General features: G+C 44.3%; 1 protein-coding gene across 1 annotated transcript in view; it reads left to right on the top strand.

Annotated features, from left to right (window-relative positions):
- The first annotated feature begins 6,508 nt into the window (after positions 1–6,508).
- Positions 6,509–19,723, top strand: part of LOC115248165 (gamma-aminobutyric acid receptor subunit beta-4-like) — a 29,548-nt gene continuing 16,333 nt past the window's right edge. The window contains exons 1-2 of the mRNA XM_029831791.1: positions 6,509–7,759; positions 9,440–9,534. Coding sequence (XP_029687651.1) covers positions 7,680–7,759; positions 9,440–9,534 — 175 coding nt within the window. The 5' untranslated portion in view covers positions 6,509–7,679. The remainder of the gene's footprint in view (positions 7,760–9,439; positions 9,535–19,723) is intronic.

Here is a 19,723-nt window from a genome sequence, read left to right as displayed (position 1 = left end):
AAAGGCGTGTGTTATTAAAATCAGCTCAGCAAACGCAGGTGAAGCTTGCAGATCTGCAATGCAGATGGACGTTATTGTACACGATGATAATCATGATGATCAAAACTTAAATACCACTGTAGTGTTAATCAGTAATGGTGCTGTGAGAGTCATAAATGCACTAAAGTGCTCCAGGATCCATGACTTGATGGAACTCAGTAACTTTGTGGCAGTTCAAGGTCCCCTGTTATTTAATGATGCCAAGAATCCGGCAGAACTGTAAAAGTAACCAGATTTTAGTCCTCCAGTTGCACCACATCTTGAAGTCTGTCTATTCTGAATGCTGCAGTCAAAGTAGCAGGAACTAAAACAAGAGTACATCACAATCGGTGCCAACAGGCCACCAGCTTCCCCGCATGGCTCCTTTCAGAGGCTCACGACATCAAATTCCCATCCAGGTCCGGATTAACTGCATCCTTGGGAGGGAACAAGGATGGAGATAACTTGCTGGCAAACTTGGAAAAAGAGGAGGGGAAATGACGCCGTGCTGGAGCCATCTGTGAGGCTGTGTGACAGAAGCAGAAGCACCACAAGTCAAGCGACGGCAGAAGAATCTCCATTCCCCGGGAAGCTGGTGGAGATTCTGTTTCGCTTTGACTTATTTTCTAATTTCAGGAGCATGAATTGTGTTGCTGGTGCACGTGAACGCTGTGGTAATAAAACAGAAGATCAAGGTCAACGCAGAGCGGCAGCAGCTTCGGGAGTAAACATCAGGCTAAATAATATCTGCAGTAAATAACAGTTCCACGGTACTGTACAGGGGTATTAAGTAAGATTTTACTGCCCCATCAAACAAAATCACCAGAATAGATCAGCAGAGGGTTGATGGCTTTATTGATCAGCACAGGCGAATCAACATAACTCACAAACTGCAGAGATTTGGAGTCACCACTTCCTGTTCATTCCAGTTTCATGTATACATGCTTCAGGAATGCCGGAGTCTTTGGTATCTTTACATGCAATCTTTGCATCATTGTGCAAAGTATATTTGGATATTTTAGACGGATAGTTTCATGTTCGGTAGATGTGCGGCTGCCTGAATATTTCTGCTCTTGTATCTGGCTGTTGCAACATTGTAAATCTCCCCACTGTGGAACAAATGAAGGTGTTCTTATTCCTATTCTTATTACAGTCGTGTCAGAGGATTGCCTGTTTGGGAAATAATGAGGAACTCGGAGGATGACTTTGTGGTTTCATTATTCCTCAGGTGTGGGCGATAGCGTCGAAACATAAACCCCCATCATTTCCCAACAGAACCCGAGCGCACTTTATCGTTTAATACAGCAGATGTGGATTCCGACAACATCGCAAAATGGAAAAACCATCATCAGAAACCTGCAAAACAGGAATGACATATCCGGGGTAACGTTTGATTTTCAAATCAGACGTTGAACCACTGGCAGAAACAGGAGTTTAAATTATCGTTTGAGATCGTTGTTGAAATCATAAGACAGATGAGACATTGTGGCGTTACTTGCCGAAGCAGTGACTTATTGGGGAGCAGCTGGTTTCCTGGCAACCTCAGACCAGGAATCACATGTATATTCTGTTCCAAAGAATGTGTTGTTGGACATGCTGCTCTGTATCAGTGATGATGAGATGTCAAAAATCACTCTGCGGTCCCTGAATAGATGAGGTGTTTTCTTTTCAAGCATGCTGACCTGCTTCTGTGAGGACATCTGTTATTAGATTCACTCTTTATGCTAAGCTAACCAGTTTCTTTAAACATTCTTTTTAGACACACATTGAAAGAAATCCTTAATTTTAAAAATTAAAACACGCATATAACTTTGGATATTTACTTTTTCATAATCTCTAATGTAGAGATTAAGATCATGACGCTCATGAACCTGTTAAACAAAGTTATGCGTCTTCACCTGATTTGCTCTATGGCTGTGATAAACTCTGGTGGTCACCTCGCCATGTAACTTCAGGGCAGCTGTGATCCGTCTCGTCCATTAAGAATTCCCCCTTGAGGATCAGATCCCAAAAGGAATCACTGGAAAATTATTATCCAATTATAATCTGCTTACAGCTGTGTAATTATACTTGACCACTTTCGTCCTGCTGTGTGATGTGGGGATTAATGGAGTCACGGAGTCCGTCTTGCCTTAATTAACCTGGATGAGTGTGATTTGAAAACTGCTGCACTGTCTGAGTGATATATAACTCTTGACAAGTTCATATACACAGTATATATATCATGGAAAAACTAGAGCGCGCCACAACATCAAATATCTAGGTTAATGGACTGCCATATGGTTCCTGGGAGAGTTCCCGGGCTTTTTTCTGAGTGGATGAAGAACAAAACCCCAAAAAGGAGCGTTTCACTCCAAAGTCCACATAAAGTCTTGGAAAATATCTGCACATTGTTACCCATTGATTTGTCTTTTTCACCTATCCTTTGTTTGTTTCCTTACCCAACATTCCTTGCTTCATGAATGTTGCACCCGCTGATCCTCTCTGGCCGCGAAAAGCTTTCAAATCCACGTCAAAATATTTATGAAGGCAAACTCTGTTTTACTTGCTGAATGCAGCAGAAAGCATCTTATAGATGTGTATGTGCAGACTTGTGCACGGCCGGCCATTTGAGCAGACCGTCGACTTCCTGTTGACGCAGATGGTTGGCGGAGAGTGGTGCCACACAGGTTTGAGACAAAAACTTCATATATTGCACATTTGATGATGCTTGAAGCACTTCAGTCCATCCTCCTCCTTTCTGCTTGACTGAGACGCGGGTGTTTCAGCTCTGTTTCATATTGTGAATTAATTATTCTCTGCTGGAGTGTGTGTGTACGTGCATGTCTTTTTTTGTTATTGCAAAAGGAAATGGCAGAGCCCATCTACCACATCCAGACCTCATATTTTTGAATGCATTAACTCCATGGCAATTGCTAATGCATCTCCAGTGCCAATCACACTCCTCTGAATTGCAAAGATGGAGCGAGACAGAGACATGGGGAGATGGAGATATGGGGAGGTGAGGAGGTTTGTGTGTGCAGGGGTGAGGGGGCGAGGTGGCCACTCGTCACTCTTTTCTGTCTCCGTCCTTGTTTTTAAAAAAAAAGAAAGATATTAAATGGGTTATGTGCACTGTAAAGCCTCAGCATGTGGAATTTTAAAATACCTTTGACACCATTGTTGTTGTTTTTTCCCCCTCCTGTGTGTATACAAGCTGCAAACAGTCACGCAGCTGTTTCCATGGCAATAGCTATCTGTGTGAAGACTTAACCCTTTCTCATTGGAGCTCTATGCAGAAATGTGCGTGTGTATATATCTGTATTTTACAAAATATAACTACCGTTCACAAATGTGTCATATACATGCCGTCCCTGCTGTATTTTTATCTTCTTGGAGAACACTGGGTAAAAGAACATTTCACTTCTTTTTTTCTTCCTTTTATTTGCTTTTAAAATCCAACTGACAGGTAATTCAACTTATCCTGAAGCTTCATTGGTGATTTGTTCACTCTTAAAGTCACTTTCTTTAACAAATTGCCCACATTTACTTAATTTTCTTTATAACACTGACTTCAGCCCTTCCCCGGTGAGGGTGACAACAGCACCTAATGTGTCAAAACGTACATTAAATGCATGATTCAGAACTAATAAACATAATTTGACACGCAACATATGTAAAGAGGGGGTGGCTACTGACTCACTCATCCACATCCTCTTCTTCCCCCCAAAGTGACAACAATCTGTCGCGCACGTGCTCTTTTTGATATTGACTAACATTTGAGAGGATTAACCTCATGACAGACCTTTGCAAACTCTTAATTAATTATTTTGTTTCTGTCAATAAAAGGCCACAAGGGTCTGGCTAAAGATGCAGCTGCCCAAGTGTTCCAGAGGTGGGGGATGGAGGCGCAGATCTGTATTAGCGTTTGTCCTCCATCAATAGCTCTTTAGCATCGAGCTTTGGGCTTCAGCTGTGTTCATTTCCCGAGCTGACACAGGACAGGCCGACTAGCCAGCTCTGCACTGCTGGATGCTCCTGCGAGGAATCGTGATAAATGATTTGAGTGTAAAGTGCCCCACAGGCGCACACATTCACATGCCCCGAGGACACCGTGTCGTCACTATTGATCTTTTTCCTATACAGATTATGTTTTCCTCGCTATCTGTGATTGTGGCGTTCATGGTCAATATAGTTGTGTTCGTTCGTTTCCCGGGATCTCAGAGCGCCGGGACGTCCCTGTGAGCTCTGCAGCATCAGCAACACTGGCCGTGATGAGTGCGATGCATCATCCCGTTCCTCTCCCGGCGGAAACCTGAGCTGGACAAAGCGGAAATGTCAGCATGCGTGTCTCTGCTTTCCTGCGCGCTGTGTGATTTGAAAGCACCGTCCCTCACAAGTGCTTGGAACGTCGTGGCGCAGTTCAGCCTCAGCCAGCAACACGCTGCACTTTGATTGGAGAGAGGGGGGGGGGTGTTTCTATGGTAGCATAGCAACAATTGCCTGGTAGCCCGCTCTGAGGTAACGCTTCTGAGCCGTCTGCTTTTCAAAGCCGCCGATCTCATCTCTGCGGTCAATGAATGGCGTGATGTACGCAGAAGTCGAGCCTTTGTTTCATCAGGCGTTTGTGTGAGATGATGGTAAAGAGTCCAGCAGATCATTGAAGCTGTTCACCTGCACCGATCTACACGTTGAAACCTCTTTGGAGGGGGTTATCAGCCTCCGTCAGGACGTTTGTTTTTTCTGCCTGAGAGTTTCTGACGTCTTTGTGCCGGGCCAGATTGAATCTTCTGGATCTGCTGCAGAGTGGAAACTGTTTCCCCTCCTGCACTTGCTGCATCAAGCGCTCTTGAGTCATGTTTGGTTTTAGCCTGCAGGTCAACGGGTTCGTGTAACTACAATCCAGCCATGACTCTGACCAGGACAAACCTCTGCCATATTCCATAACAGGCTTGTTTAGTTTTGCATTTTCCTGAGGATCTTCTTGATTGGGGTGTTTGTCAGAGCTCCAGAAACAGGAAGCTGAAAAGCACCGAGGTATGAACTATGTCATATTGTTCACATGTGAGGAGAAGGGAGGTGACCCAATAACTTACGTGTGTTAAGCAACATGGATACACTCAGAACACACTCATCTGAGGGGCTTGGTTCTCCTTGTCATAGATGCCAATTACAGATAATTGCAGTAATCACAGAATGTTGTGACTGAAGCACTATTGTGAGTGAGGCCATGTTTAGAAACCAGTGAGATCCATTTAGTGAAGGTTCCACTACAGATATACTGTGGTTCCTCTATGGCAGATGAAGTGTGGATCATATAAAAATCGAATTATTCATCAGCGAGGCGGCACACTATTACTGTCTACTTGGTGACTTTGCATGAAAAAACAAGAAGAGAAGCACCAAGCTCACCCTTCAAATGGTTGGTGAATAATTTTCATTTAAGCCATTAAAGTCTTGCATGAAGCCAGTTTATCATGTGATGGAAGACCATTAGAGCCTACTGGACTGGAGCGATTGAGAGGTGAGTTAAATAAGCAAACCTGCTGAGTCACCTGTTTATACTTCCATATCGAATTGAGTATAGGTTGCGACAGTTTTTAATGCTCTTTGCTTTGTAGCCTGCATGACTCAGGCAAAATGCAACCTCATCTTGCACCTAAAGCTCCGTACCTGAGTGGTCCTGACACAATGGGTCTGCCTGTTAAAATCAGGTAAAACCTTGACCTTTTATTTTATTATTAATATACAAGAGATTTAAGTGTCAATGTTGTTACCATGCTAACGAAACCCTTTGAATAAAGACAAAAACCCAATCGGTGCTTCTGCTCTACTGTCACAAAAAATACTTCCTTCTCCTCACTAACTGTATTAAATGACATCAGATTTCCCCAAATACATAAAGAAAAATGTGTGCGTGAATGTGCAGAAGACATCTTGGAGAGGAAGGTGTCAAACTCTTCCCAAGAATGAAGATATCATAAACCAAAATTAAATTTGAGCCTATTGACTGATGGAATGTGACGATGATGATGTTGATGAAGAGGAGGAGGATGGAAATCATGATGAAGGTATGACACATCACTGTGTGGACCTGTCTTTTCTCTGTCCTCCATGCCTACATCCTGCCTTTGTCCCACTGACACCGCGGCGGTGCCGGCGCTCCGTTTACTCCTTTAAAAGAACCTTTGCGCATAGCCTTCACCACAACTGCATCAGCGCTGGCTGGGTTGCTTAGCAACTGGACAGCACAGAGATCCCTGAAGAAAACCTCCTCCTCTGTATGAAACACGAGCTTGCGTTATTCGTGAATTGTGATGTGCGCGTTTGCAATTTTCCAGTGAAGATGTTTGCAGTTCAAATGCAACGCACATCCGCCAGAAGGCTATGCGGGAAATAAAGAACGATTCACACCGAAAATGAATAAAGACTGTGCGTGTTCGCGTGCGTACAAGTGGGTGGCGCGTGTGTGTGTCTCTCCCAGTGTTTTGGAGAAGAAAAAAGTGCATGAAATGCATGAAACGGGCGCACACGTCTAGCATCCTAATGGCTTTCAGACTATTCAGCGCCCGAACAGCATGTCGCTGAGGAATTCACCTTAGGTGTCCCCCCACCTTCCCTCCCCTTTAAGGATATTATTTTAATATCCACTCAGAAGTCAAATAACCGGACAGGGGAGGGGGGAACAGTGGAGGTTCGTTCAGCATGTTTCCGGACTGCTCTGGCATGTGTTGAGTGTTTCCAGGAGGAGACGAGCGGAGCATATTAACGCGCACAAACGCCATTTAACGCCGGACAGCGGAGGCAAGTGGACTTCCCAAATCGGCATCTTTGATATGAACCCGACGCTGTGATACATGCACTGGCGTAGTAAGGGCCATCCATATTTCTCGGCATCTATTTTTTTCCCACCAGAGGAGTGATATAGCCTGCTCTGACGTCTGCATCAGATATTACCCAGTGCTTTTTCAATGTGCATTTTCCCCTCAGTGACTTTGCGCTGATCTCCATCAGCAGCAGCGGCAGCAGCAACAGAAACGGGGGGAAAAAAGGGAATGAAGATTTCATTTTTCTTTTTTTTTTTTTAAACCCACCTCTCCCCTTAAGCCGACCAGCATTTGCAGCTCAAACAAGTAGCTTTTAACAACATCGCATTTGTGGAATAGTCTGGCGCCGGAGCATCGCTGGAACCATGCCTCTTCTGCAGATTCGGACTGGGAAATCTCATCCACCTATTTGATCAGCGAGAGGCTGCCGTCCAGTCATTCATGCCAGTCTTTGTTATTCTCAGGCAAAGAACACTTGTCATCACTTTTAAAAGTATTGTGTGTACGCCGGACTTGTTTTTTTTGTGGTTTTCAACCCCCTGAGCAAGATGTCTGATCTTCTGGTGTTGGTCGAGGGGCTCTGTGACCTGCACGGATTTCCATAGCTGTGGAAAAAACAGCAGGGGCCAATTCACCAGATTTTTATTTATTTATTTATTTTTAGAAATATCCCTACACACAAATCGAGAAGCCGGTTTCTTGAAAACGACGTTTTGCGTAGATGTAGGCTGATTTATTCGGCATTTGGTCGAAGGCAATTTGGGTTTTTTTTTCTTTCTTTTCCGATTGCCAGTTTTTACTTTGCGTATTTTCCGGAGGACCCCTGGACTGGTTGGATTATAAGGATTTGTGGAGATGTTGGGTCGTCAAGAAGATAAATTATGTGGAATTTTCTCAGCTCTGGCGGCTTTGTCCTTCTTATGCTTTGCACAAAGGTAAGAAGACGTCGCATGGAAATGAATTAGGGGGAAAAAAGACAATATATTTATTTATTTAGTTTAAACCTGTCACACCAACAGATGTGATCGCTGGTCAATAAATGGCTGTGATGTGGCAAATCGCATTAACGGCGTAGCCAGGCCTACTTATTGAGGGTATTGCTGCAGATATCAGCTCTGATAGACGCTGATGCTGTGGTGTGCGCGGGCGTAAAAACATGCGCAGCCACGGCATCGAGCCCTATTGTCAAACGTAACCTACCCCAGATGTGAAAGCAGGGCTCCAGCCTACACATGTGCGCATGAGCCTACCTAAAATGACAGCCCTCCATCAGCCATGGCGGTTCAATGATCGAATCAATCAGCCGTTGATCGATCGATCACGCCACGGTTAGCAGCCAGAATCCATAATGCCGGTAGGATCACTTGTTTTATAAGTAATATTCAAATGGGAGGCTATCATTCATGAGCTGGGGTGGTAGTTGGATCAACTCGTCAGAATTGATTGAAATTGGGGATCGGTGTAATGTTTTATTGTTGAAGATCCCATGTGGCCTCCTCTGTCTGCAGCGCAGCCCCACTTACAAGATCAGCTCGGAGATCTTAGTGATCCCATTAGAGAGAGCCCAAAATAAGCAGTGAGAGGGTTGTAGTCTGGAATGCATTTCAGGTGTCAGTGATATTCCCTCACCGAGACGCTCTCAGATGTCAGAGCCACAAGTCCCTGAAACAGCCAGCTTGATTAACAGCTGCACTATACCTACAAGCTAATTGAAGAGTGCTTCCCTGGCTGAGCCAAGGGCTGGAGCTCCTATCTGGGGAGCAATTTGAACCATCTTCCTCCCCCTCTCATGCGGCCTCACTCACTGTGCACATCTCGCACAGAGCCAGGAACCTCCGCCTGGGAGCTAGCCGTGGTAGAGCGATGCAGGCCAGCACTCATGTTGGCGCGTGGAGCATTCCGTCTCTGACAGCATCGCGGAGGGCTGTGTTTTAATAAAGATTATTATAATACACGCCCCCAAATAAGACCCGCCCCAGGAACTGAGCCACTTTATTGCTTTACTGCTCATTCTGAAGGACTGACATCAATAAAACGCTCTGACAAGTGTGTCATCATCACATCTCAGCTCATTAGATGAGAGCCAAGCACTCTACGTGCACAATGCACATCTCCCCGTGACAGCAGAAGATGACGTGGATCAACAAAGGCTCCAGGAATGATCACATCTATGGGTTATTTCAACGTTTTGCATCGAAAAGGGGGAATTTAGAGGGGGAGTTTTTGTTTCTGTCCCTTTCGGGATACCATAGCAACAGAGGGTATCAAAGGCCCTGAAATCTCACTGTAGCTGAACTCAAACTTGAGCGGGCTTTATACACCAGGTCAGTCCAACTGGCACATCTAGCATCATTCATAAAATGTTGCTGGGTGTTATTTTACAGTCACGCCTGTTCTGTAGAAACCTGACACTATAGAATATATACGTTTTTCCAACTAAAGAGCCGAACTGTAAGGTGAATGATTCACTGATACATCTCAGGGGCCCTGACATTTCTCTCAGCTCCGCTGGATGCCATTACGTTTCAGATGGTTGCGATCTTCCGGCTTCAGGTTGCATTTCCCGTCCTCCATTATTTAAAATTGCTCCTGTGCTTCTGCGTTCCTCCCTGCAGCTCCTCCACTGGAAACAGCGGAATGTCTGTGGCCAAGACCACCGTGGACAAGCTGCTGAAGGGATATGACATCCGTCTGAGACCTGATTTTGGAGGTACGTGGAGCTATGTGGCTATTGTTGAAGGTTTTTACAAGTCGGGGCTGTTGGTGCAGTGTTATTCAAAATCGTTGCTTTGGAATGTGTGGAAAGAGGAAGCCAGTAGAAAAAGACAGGGAATAGCTTTAAAGTGACTACTACAATGTCATTACTATGCATCTCTTCATATATCAAAGATGGCTGCTCCTCAGGAAGTAGGGCACGCATGCAGGAAAGCAATCAAACCTAGTGTTTTCTCTCTTTTTTTTTCAAACCAGGGAGAGCGAGTGCATTGAATTTTAATTATTTTCCTAATTAGAGCCACCTGGCATTGTCTTTGTGATACATTCTGAGCTTTTGATTCGGAAATCAGGGAAAACCCTTCTGTCTTATCGACTTTAACTCCTTTTTGCATCTGTTCTTCACCGTCACGCGTTTTGATGAGCACAAACAAAAGAACTGGATCATTTTACTGAAACAATCCCGATATTCGACGTCACGTCTGGAGCTTCGGGTTTCGATTCTACGCCTTCGCAAATGAAGAGTGGCACCACCGTGTACAATACATAGGATGAAATTGAATAGGACATTTCCTGTTTCATTGTTTTGACAATAGCATCTGGGGCCTGGTCTGTGCAGGGTCATTCAGTGATGACATCTTATTTCAGCGATGAATAAGGGCCTTTGTGATGGATCTCATTCAGTGTGGTGTATAATTAAACCTGCTCATTTCTATTGTTATTGGCCCTCCTGCACATGTATTCGGAGACTCACGAAATCAAAATACTAGAACAACAGAGCGCTTTATATTTCTATCATATTTAAATTCCAAAGCTGCCTTCAATGAGAGCATCCAGCCCAGTTTAATATATGTAAAACAGCTTTTATAGGATCCAAGAAAGAAAGGTTTTGTGTAAAAAGAGCATTATGCACACCACCAAACAATTCAAACGCTTGCAGATTCTCCTTTGTAATATTAATTCAATGTAGGAAGTGAATATTCATATTTTACAACCACCGATGTAGAGAATCAAAACAAGTATTGAGATGCAACAATATGGAGCACCGTGACTCATTCAGCAGCGTTTGTACAACTTAAAAGAGTTATTTGAGGGCGATCTCAACGTTTCTACGTTGGTGTCGGTCGCCTACAATCGTCTGGCTGCCCGTGAATCCTCCGGAGTGGGTGGAAAAAGGTTTGAAGAGTGAGTATCCCAGGCGGCCAGAAGCTGTGTTTTCCCCTCAGGCCGGCGAGCCACAGTCCATCATGTCTTGATATTTCCAACATCAGTCAGCTATTTGTGTTGTGACACATGCGCGAACATCCAACCTTGTTGGAGATTCAACAAAGAGGGTTTTAATTTGGCTCAGTGTTGGACACAGACCACAGCCAGACCGCTAACAGCCAACCTGACACCCATGTTGGAAATAAAAACTACCTCAGAGGGGCAATTATTGAAAAAAATGGTCATAAAAATGGTTTTAACGTTTATACATAGTGACCTTAAAACCTGTAAATCCAGAAGAGAAGATTATCTCTGCAGACTGTACGTCATCTCCCAAGTACTGCGACTGCAAAATTGAAAAAAAAACAACAACAACACACAATTAATGGCAGACAAAGTATTCCTGTACGGTTTATAATAATAATCTCAATTTTGTCTTTTCTTGTAATTATATTAAAATGCGTCCAAGATATTTACTATAGATTCTGCAAAGGTTTTAAGAGGTTTTATCAAGGTTTTATTCCAAGAGGATTCTGAGAGGATTCTGGCTTCAGGGTTTTGTAAATCCCATCTACAGACAAACTGATTCAGGTGTTTTCAGCTAATATTCAAAATGGAACTTTGATTCAAAAAATGATTCAAATGCACACCACTGTTTGACAGCACATTCTTGTAAAACAGCTCTTGAGATCAAAACTTTCAGAAAAACTGATGGAGAGAAATATTCTATTCCATTCGAATTTCAGTTTTGACTGAAATCGAGATGCTAATTCAGCTACAAATAATCCACGAGGTGTTCCTGTTTTGTGCAAAGTCCCATACCTCTGACTTCAAAAGGGTTGGATTAAACCAAAATGCTCCTCTGTAGTTTCAGCAGTTTTCTGTAGTTCGGCGCCATTGGAACGCCGTGACTGCTCTGTTTTTTGATGACGGGCTGCTCTGAAGGTTTAATGACGTTTGCTTAAATGAACCTTCTGTTGAGAGAAATACCCACTTTGATTTCGCAGGATCTGAGCTCCCTGCAACAAAAATGCAGGAATCAGCCTTGTGGGGAAGATTTCAAACACACCTCTAACCTTCCCCCCCAATAGTAGTTCCCATTTGCCCAGACTGCAGATCGCTGGACCGCTGTGTTTCCCCTGACGGAATAAAAATGACACCGGCTCAACGTTCACGGCCGCAAAGGTTTGTTCAGGTTCAAACTCTAGCGCACACTCGGCAGGTTTTGTAGACAACTAATAACTCTCCCGGTGACCATTACTCAAACGGCAACTAGCAGGAAATAACTCATCAGCAAAATCGTCCGCCGAGGTCACTGGATGTCAAACATGTGGTCAGCCATCCTTGGACTACAGCGTTTGTCATCTATGAGAAGCAGTTTCCAGTAAATAATGGATGCTCTGCTTGGAGCCCCTCCCTATGTAACCGTGTGTAAATCTGCTCCATGTGCTGAGTGCTTTTTTTAAGTATTCGGAGCGGCTGGGAATAAACACGTACGGCCTATAGGGCAAATAAAATCATCACTTTGGGCCTTCTGCCAGACAGACATAAAATCTGCTTTTAAGAGATCGTGAGTCCTAGAACAGTTTGGAGGTCACGGGGAAGCTGCGAGTTATTAGATGGTTCTCCTTCAGTTTCCATGTGGGTGATGACATAGTCCTGCATCGCCTCCTCCTATGGCGTCTTAGAGGAAGGTACAAGAAGTCCCTCGGTGAAGTGTCTCTGTGGACCTTGGTGACAGCGTACAGGATATACTGAATGCTCGATGAGCTTGTGCAGCCAGAGCCTCCTCTTCCTGTCTTCACATAAGGTAAAGGCGTCTACAACAGGCGCAGTATGGAGCCACCGGAGACACAGAGTATGGACACACACTCACACACACGCTATGAGCAGCTTATAGTTTGATGCGGAGTATTTGACTCATCGCAAAATCATATTCAGCCAGATGTCAGGTGGTCCGACATAAATAGAGAGGCAGAGAATGAAATCACCTCATATTCAGCCAATCAAAAGACGCTCTTCCCACCCCGGGTTTTACTTTGGAGCAGCCAAATTGCTTTTAGGTGAGTCCAGACCTGATTCCATGTGAAGGCCGCCGTTTCTCATCTCATCTGGGATTGTGGCCGCTCGCTCAAGTGGATTGATGACCCCATCACAACAAGGTGTTTGCAGTCCGCGGCCCGCTCAGCGCCGCGGTGACAGGCAACGTGACAACGCTCACCTGTGACCTTTAGAGTGAATTCATGAAAGACAATGACATTTGCTACGTGGTTACCGATTCCTTTGCCGATGGCTCCTCGCAGCTTAGCAGCCAAGGCTCAGGGACAGGGTGCCGATCGGGGCCGGGCCAGACCGGGCCGGCCCGGGCCTGGACGGCCTGATGGGTTTTTCTGATTTCTGATCATCGTTTGTAAAAAATAATCCGGGATGGGTTTTTCAGAGTTTCCAGTATCATCATCACTGGTTGCTATAGTAACACAAGGGTGTCTGCTGCTTAGATGACTCAAGGTGGATCATTATAGTCGTTGTATTGGTTTGAATCAATTCTTCCACAGGCAATTTAACTTTGGAACATAAACATGGAACACAAACATTAAAATTACAAAAAGAGTGTTGTTCTTTGACATGTAGACAAATCTGAGCCTGGTAAATGTGAAAAATTATGAAAAAAAACAGCGATAAAATGTTTCTAGTCAATACTGCAGTGTCACCTTATGTATATATTTTTGTAGCCACAGTTACCATAAAGGTTTATTTGATGAGGTGAATCCAATCATTGAATCCAACACGAGAATCAGTAATGGGTCAATCAGGCAGACATTAGATGTATTAGTCTTAGGAAATAAATGGGTCTACATTTGAAAACACGTCTTTCCGTCCGTTGGAAACTGAGAGGGAGCGCAGATCTCACCTCAGTCACACGTTCCTCCTCTGGAGGATGTATTTTAAATCAAGCTGTCATCATCACAGGAGTGGGTTTTATAATCTCAGCTTCCACCATTTACAGGAGACATAACACAAATGCTGTGAACAGGCTGTTCTTCACACCAGATATTTCTGGATTCTTCAAAAAAGACAGTATTAAATGTTAATATAAACAGCAGTCATCTTCAGCATCCTCATGAATAAATACATAGTTAAACTGTCGTACACAGACCTTCCTCTCACGCACTGTATGTTTCATGGGAACTGCGTGTTCAGACACAAGTGCTGCTGATGATGAGGGAGCACAGAGGGAAACTGAGAGCTGCACCGCCAAATTAAGAGCACACATTTCCAGCACGAATGAGCTTCACGGGCAGAACGGATTTGTAACTTACCCAACCAATCTGAGCGAGGTTGTGGCTGCGCTAAAATCGCTCAAGTGGCCCACCGATGCATGCACAATCAGATTTGTGCATCTCCAAACCACACGCAGTGAAGACGGTGTCGGTGGGGCAGAGGTTGAAGGATGTCCCACAAGACGCGAACTCCAAAACAATCCAAAGACGCTGAAAGATTTATTGTTGTTTCTCCCCTTCCACTGTCAAGAACTCAATTGGAAAGCATTTTAGCTGTGTGTCTGTGTATGCGTGTGTGTGCGCTTGTGTGTGTGTTTGTGCTTGTGTCTGTGTGTGTGTCTCTGTGTGCTCACTAAAATCCTTGTCTTACCTGCGAAGTGGAGCCATTGTGCTGGGCCCCCTAACTTCAAAGGAGTGTTTAAAGGGTTAAGACATGGTTTTAAGGTTTAGGTTAGTTGGGAGGGTTAAGGTTAGGGAAGGAAGCTGGGTAACTTATTAGGTCTGTAAAAGTCCCCTACAATTTTCAATGTGAGGATGTGTGTGTATGTGTGTGTGTGTGTGTGTGTGTGTGAGAGAGAGAGAGAGAGCAATGCACACACTGTATTTGTAGTTTAGGTTGCATATTTAGGTGTTTTATAGTATTCAGCTTCTTTGCAGTGGTATTTGACCGTGTCAGCATTTGCATCATCTTTCTCTTTTTCCTATAGTCAACAAGGAAAATAATGTAGATAATCAGCACAAATGCACTTCTCTGATGCTTCCCTGAGCTACTCGGCTTCCTTACTTTGTCCTTGTCCGCTGCAATAAACTCTGATTTGGACTCGATGTTTATTAAATCGTGTTCCGTCTCGGATGTAGCAGGATTGAAAATGAATTTCTGCGAGCATATCTCAGATGCGCATAAACAAGGACAAATGTCAAATGGAAGGTGGTGGACTCAGGTAGTTTATCAAGGGTCGCTGGTGCAGATTTTGGGAGGAAACAGGGATCTTCACGTCCAAAATGATGCGTCACGTGGGACAGAAGTTTCATGCCAGAAAATGTAAAAAGTGATGATTTCACCCTCACTGTAAATCTCCAATGAGCTTGTTTAAATGCAGTTTTGCTCCATTTCCTACACTTCTCCACCGTGTGTCCTGTCCGCACGACCAGTTTTATTTGAAATCTGCTCACTAGTTGCTGGTAAACCTGCCACACTTTTCCCCCGTAGCTGAACTTTAGGCGTTTTACTGGAATCGCTATTTATTGCAGTGTATCATACTGGAATTTGACACGACCCTTTAATGGTTTCAGCTGAAGGAGCATTAGTGCACATTTTGCAGTCTAACGATAACGACCACTAAGAGGCATCGATAGGTGCTGGCACCACAACTTATAAGCACCTGGATCTCTTTCATTTCACCGCTCGAATGCGCCTCATCGCCTGTTTTAGCTCGCGGCCGTGTCATCGATGCGTGGTCACCTGTCCCAGCCTGCCAGACGCAGCCTGGGCTTTACTGAGCTCATTTCCCAGCGACGCCAGTGAGTCCCAGCTGCGGCCTGATCTGGTTTGTAATGGAAAAGCGGTAAATGCAGCTATGAAACTGCAGATCGGCTGCAATAAGGCTGGTAAGCAGATCAGACGCTTAACTGACTGAGACGGAGGGAGGAGCCCAGACGACTGAGAAAAAGCAGCAACTGCACTACTTTCTATTGCATTTCTATAATGTGCTCTGCTGTAATTAGTGTAAGTGTTACTGATGTGAGGCCGTCTTTTGTGCCCATGATGCAACCCGAAGACAAGCATTTAACCGGTTCTGCTTTGTGCAGAAATCTCTTCCCACACTGAGTGATGGCTGCTTCGTTTTGCAGCCTGCTCTTTGACAGCTGCAGCCGCCACCTGATCTACGGCGGCTGTACTTTCAGGACCAGCGGACACTTTTGCAATACGGAAGACAATATCTTAGTCTGCAGGCTGCCGCACATCGAACGGTGGGCCGTTTTTGCACGGGGGGCCAGTAGCGCGGGCCCTCGTAACTCAGCCTCGGAGTAATGCCCATTCAGCGAAAACAGGAGTGCGTTGTCAGAATGTGGGATGGATGTCGGGGCACGTAGAAGTGATATCTATCCTGATGAAGAGAGAACGCCGGGTGATTTATTCCAGGGGAAACACGGGAAGAAATGCCCGAGCTGGGTGCTTTTCCCTTCACTTAGATTTTCTATTTAAATTAAATGAGGTGTGCACGCAGGGCTGTGGGGGGGGGGGGGGGATGGCACGCAGCAGAAGGGCCATACTTCATCTTCCTGGTCAAAGTGTTGTTTCAGCAACTTTGAAGGGAAAAGAGAAAAATGCCGGGAGATTTGCAGGCAGAATGTATCATCCTGCATGCAGGGCATTTTTAACCCCACGCTCCCTCCTCGCCCGAGCGAGACGCTTTTTCTTTTTCTTTTTTTTTTTTTTTGAACCTGCAGTGATTGATGAGAAGTGCGCCCTTGACAGGGGGCCACGACTGGTGGGCCAAGGGCGGGACGCAGCTCTCTCTCTCTCTCTCTCTGTCTCGCTTGTTAGACAGATAAACAAAGGAAGAAATGTCACATTTGCAGCTTGTGCAGATAGATGCCATCATCCTCAGCACCAGGAAGTCCGCCAAAAAGTCCATCTCGTTATCGGGCCGCATTATCCCCCCCCCTTCCCCCCATATGCAGAAGCGTTTGTAAATATATGGCGTAATTTGGCGTGTTGATTGTTTTGTTAGGTCTGAGTGTGGACATCATGATGTAGCTGAAGCCTAACAGCACACTCAGCATGAATGTATTCAGAACCGAAAGAAGAGTCCAATCTCTTCCTTGTGACAGCACTGACAGACATGCATCATAACAAGGCCTAAAGCAAACTATTGAGCTTTGTCATCACAAGAAGTAAAGAACGAGGCGGCCGGCAGTTTGTTGGCACTGTTTTTTTAAGTGTATGCTTTTAAAAGTTGATCCATTATTCAAGGTTTGTTTTTTCCCTTCCCTCCTTTCTTTTTAGCTCTATATTGATGCTGCAGGTTTCGCTGTGGCTGCTGTTATTGAGTCATCAGTTTCAAAGACGCAAACCTTCAGGGAGGGCGGAGATGTGAATGATTTGACAACTTGTGTTTTTCTTGGTTTTTAATCCGACGGCGCTCTCGTGATCCGCTCCACCTCCCTGAACCTTCACTGGACCAGCGCTGCCCCGCGGTACAACCGGCATAGATTAACAAGGCGAGAGTTAAAGATAAAATATAAAACCTCCCCTTTGAAAAGAGTGACGCTAAAAAGAAGCTGCAACGGTTCTGGCTGATACATATGGGACGACAAACAGCTAACAGCTTTTCAAACCACGCCATCTGGCAACGGCGGTCAGTCTTCCTCAGTCTTTAAACACCCAGGGGAGAAAAAAAAGCCCAAAAACTCTCAGCGTCTTTGTTTTCCTGACACTACAGTCATGCTCCTCACAAACTATTTTTACTTGTTTCAGTCTGTTATTTAGAGAGGATGATTTTCCCTCGTCATGTTTTCAAGCTTTGGCGTTATTATTTGTGACTTCGTTCAGTTCAGACAAATGTGTAAGATGCAAAACTCAACATTTTTCCCTTCTTCTCCTTCCTGTTAAATACATTTAACACATGGAGAAAGACTCCAGTGTAACTCAGAAGTCTCCCGTCATTTCCCACCCAAATTCAGTGTTTTGGAAGCTATTTTTTTGACAGTAAGTTGACTTAAACATAAATAAATCTGTGCCTGAAGCCGAACCCCTCGGTATTTCACATTTTGCTTATCTTCTCTCAATTCATGCTATTGTCTGAAACAAAACACAACTTCCTAACGTCCCACGTTGCCTTGCGAGAAGAGTTATCCCGCTGATTACATGAATGAATAAAGCATGAATCTCACCCTCCTGAGAAGTATTAGCCGTGATCTTTGACAAGAATCTACATACGATTACCTGGAGCTGGAGTAATTATGGCGGCCACGTAGCGATGTCACTGGGATTCGCTGCAGGCAGAGGGTCAGCTGGGAGCCCGTCACCCATTAAATACCTGCTCCAAATGGCAAAGCTGCATTGCAGTAGTCTCCCAAATGGAGCAAACAAAACTGCAACAACCGTTTCATCTGGCGCTCCGATAACATTTGTTTTTTCTGAAGCAGCAAGGAAACTCTTTTTTTAAAATTATTATTGGCTGTTTAAACTTACAGTTGAAACTGTCCATGAGTAGGACCGTGTTTGACTTTCAAAAAATAAATTAGGGCTTTAGTAAATAAATAATAAGTTGGGCCATAAAGGACTGATAAATGAATTATGCCAAAAAGTTTCCAAATGCCTTCCGACAAAGGCTGCCGTGAGCACAGGCTGTCCTGAAGTACCCACGCTGGGAAGCCCTTCATTTCCTCACCCTTTTAATTATTATTTAACCTTCAGCAGTTTGAATTGTTCTTACTTTCTCCTATTTTAAAGTTAAAAGCATAATTATGACCCACGTCCTCTGTTTTAATGCTGCGTTCCAACCCATGCGTGCATTTATCTTTAATATAAACACATATCATTTGACATAATTTCAGGTTATGAGTGTCAGATTACACGTAGAGTCCTTCTAAATGGATGCAAGCCTTCTTTACAAATCCCTCTCATCCCCTAGACTATTTTAATAACGCTCCTCATGGGATTGTAATTTATGAGCTGGAAAGTCAGCCTGTAATATGCACTGTGTTCATAATTCACTGACAAAAATTGCTGCTTGTAAGTGGGAAGCATTGTTCATATGCAGCTTTGTAGTTGGGGGATCTAAGTAGGCTTCATATATCAGGTGCAAGGTTTGTGACAGGATAGGACGATAAGATGAGGCCCACCTTTACTTATCCTCTGTCTCTGTGGCTGCCTGTGATGTACTGCCTCTGCTCTCCGGCTCTCACTCATCCTTTTACTCTGTCGGCCCCGCCGTCCTTCTCTACTTCTCGTGTCAGAGCTGCTTTAATGCAGTCACTGACTCCTTCTTCCTATATGTTCATCCTAACAGCACATTCTGTAGTTGTCCAGAGGTCACGGTGCGTGGTGATACGGTACTGAAATTAATCTTTGTTGTGAACGGCAGTAAATTTCTATAATGCTGAAAATGAGGGATGTTGTCATTGTGTTAACGCTATGGCACCAGCTGAGTTACCAGGTGAATAGTGGCTGCATCAGAAGCATCAATATTACATGATTGAATCTCTACTCTCTTAATTTAGTTAATAAAGACATGTTACATATTCTTGTTAGATTTTTAGCATGTTTTATTAGCATGCTAAAATGTGGCCATGCTAGACATAACGTATGAAAAACATTGCCAATGTATAAATATTAATAAAATACATGTGATGCAGTCTGAAAAAGGCTCTATAACATGCTTGATAAAGGAGACCATTAGATGGTGCCATTTCTTAGAGAGTTGACCTTTATCCATGCAAAATAACTAAAGCTGAAATGATGGCCATATAGGAAGCGAGGCTAACCTGACCGGTCCTGGTGTGTGATTTCCTAAACCCAGTGCAGCACCGTCTCGTCCATGTTTGCACTTCTACCTTCACCTCTGTTGTTTAAATTTCTCATTTTGCACTTGGGAAATTTGCAAGACGGCAAATTTCAGTCAAGGTGTCGGTGCCAACAGTGCCAGCGTTGGGCGAAACCGCGCTGCGGTTGTGTGGTTTTGCTGCTGCCTC

The sequence above is a fragment of the Takifugu rubripes genome, unplaced genomic scaffold (assembly GCF_901000725.2).
Source record: "Takifugu rubripes unplaced genomic scaffold, fTakRub1.2, whole genome shotgun sequence".
Taxonomy (NCBI): Eukaryota; Metazoa; Chordata; class Actinopteri; order Tetraodontiformes; family Tetraodontidae; genus Takifugu; species Takifugu rubripes.
Note: the sequence above shows the minus strand (reverse complement) of the source record. Positions and strands in the feature narration are given on the sequence as shown.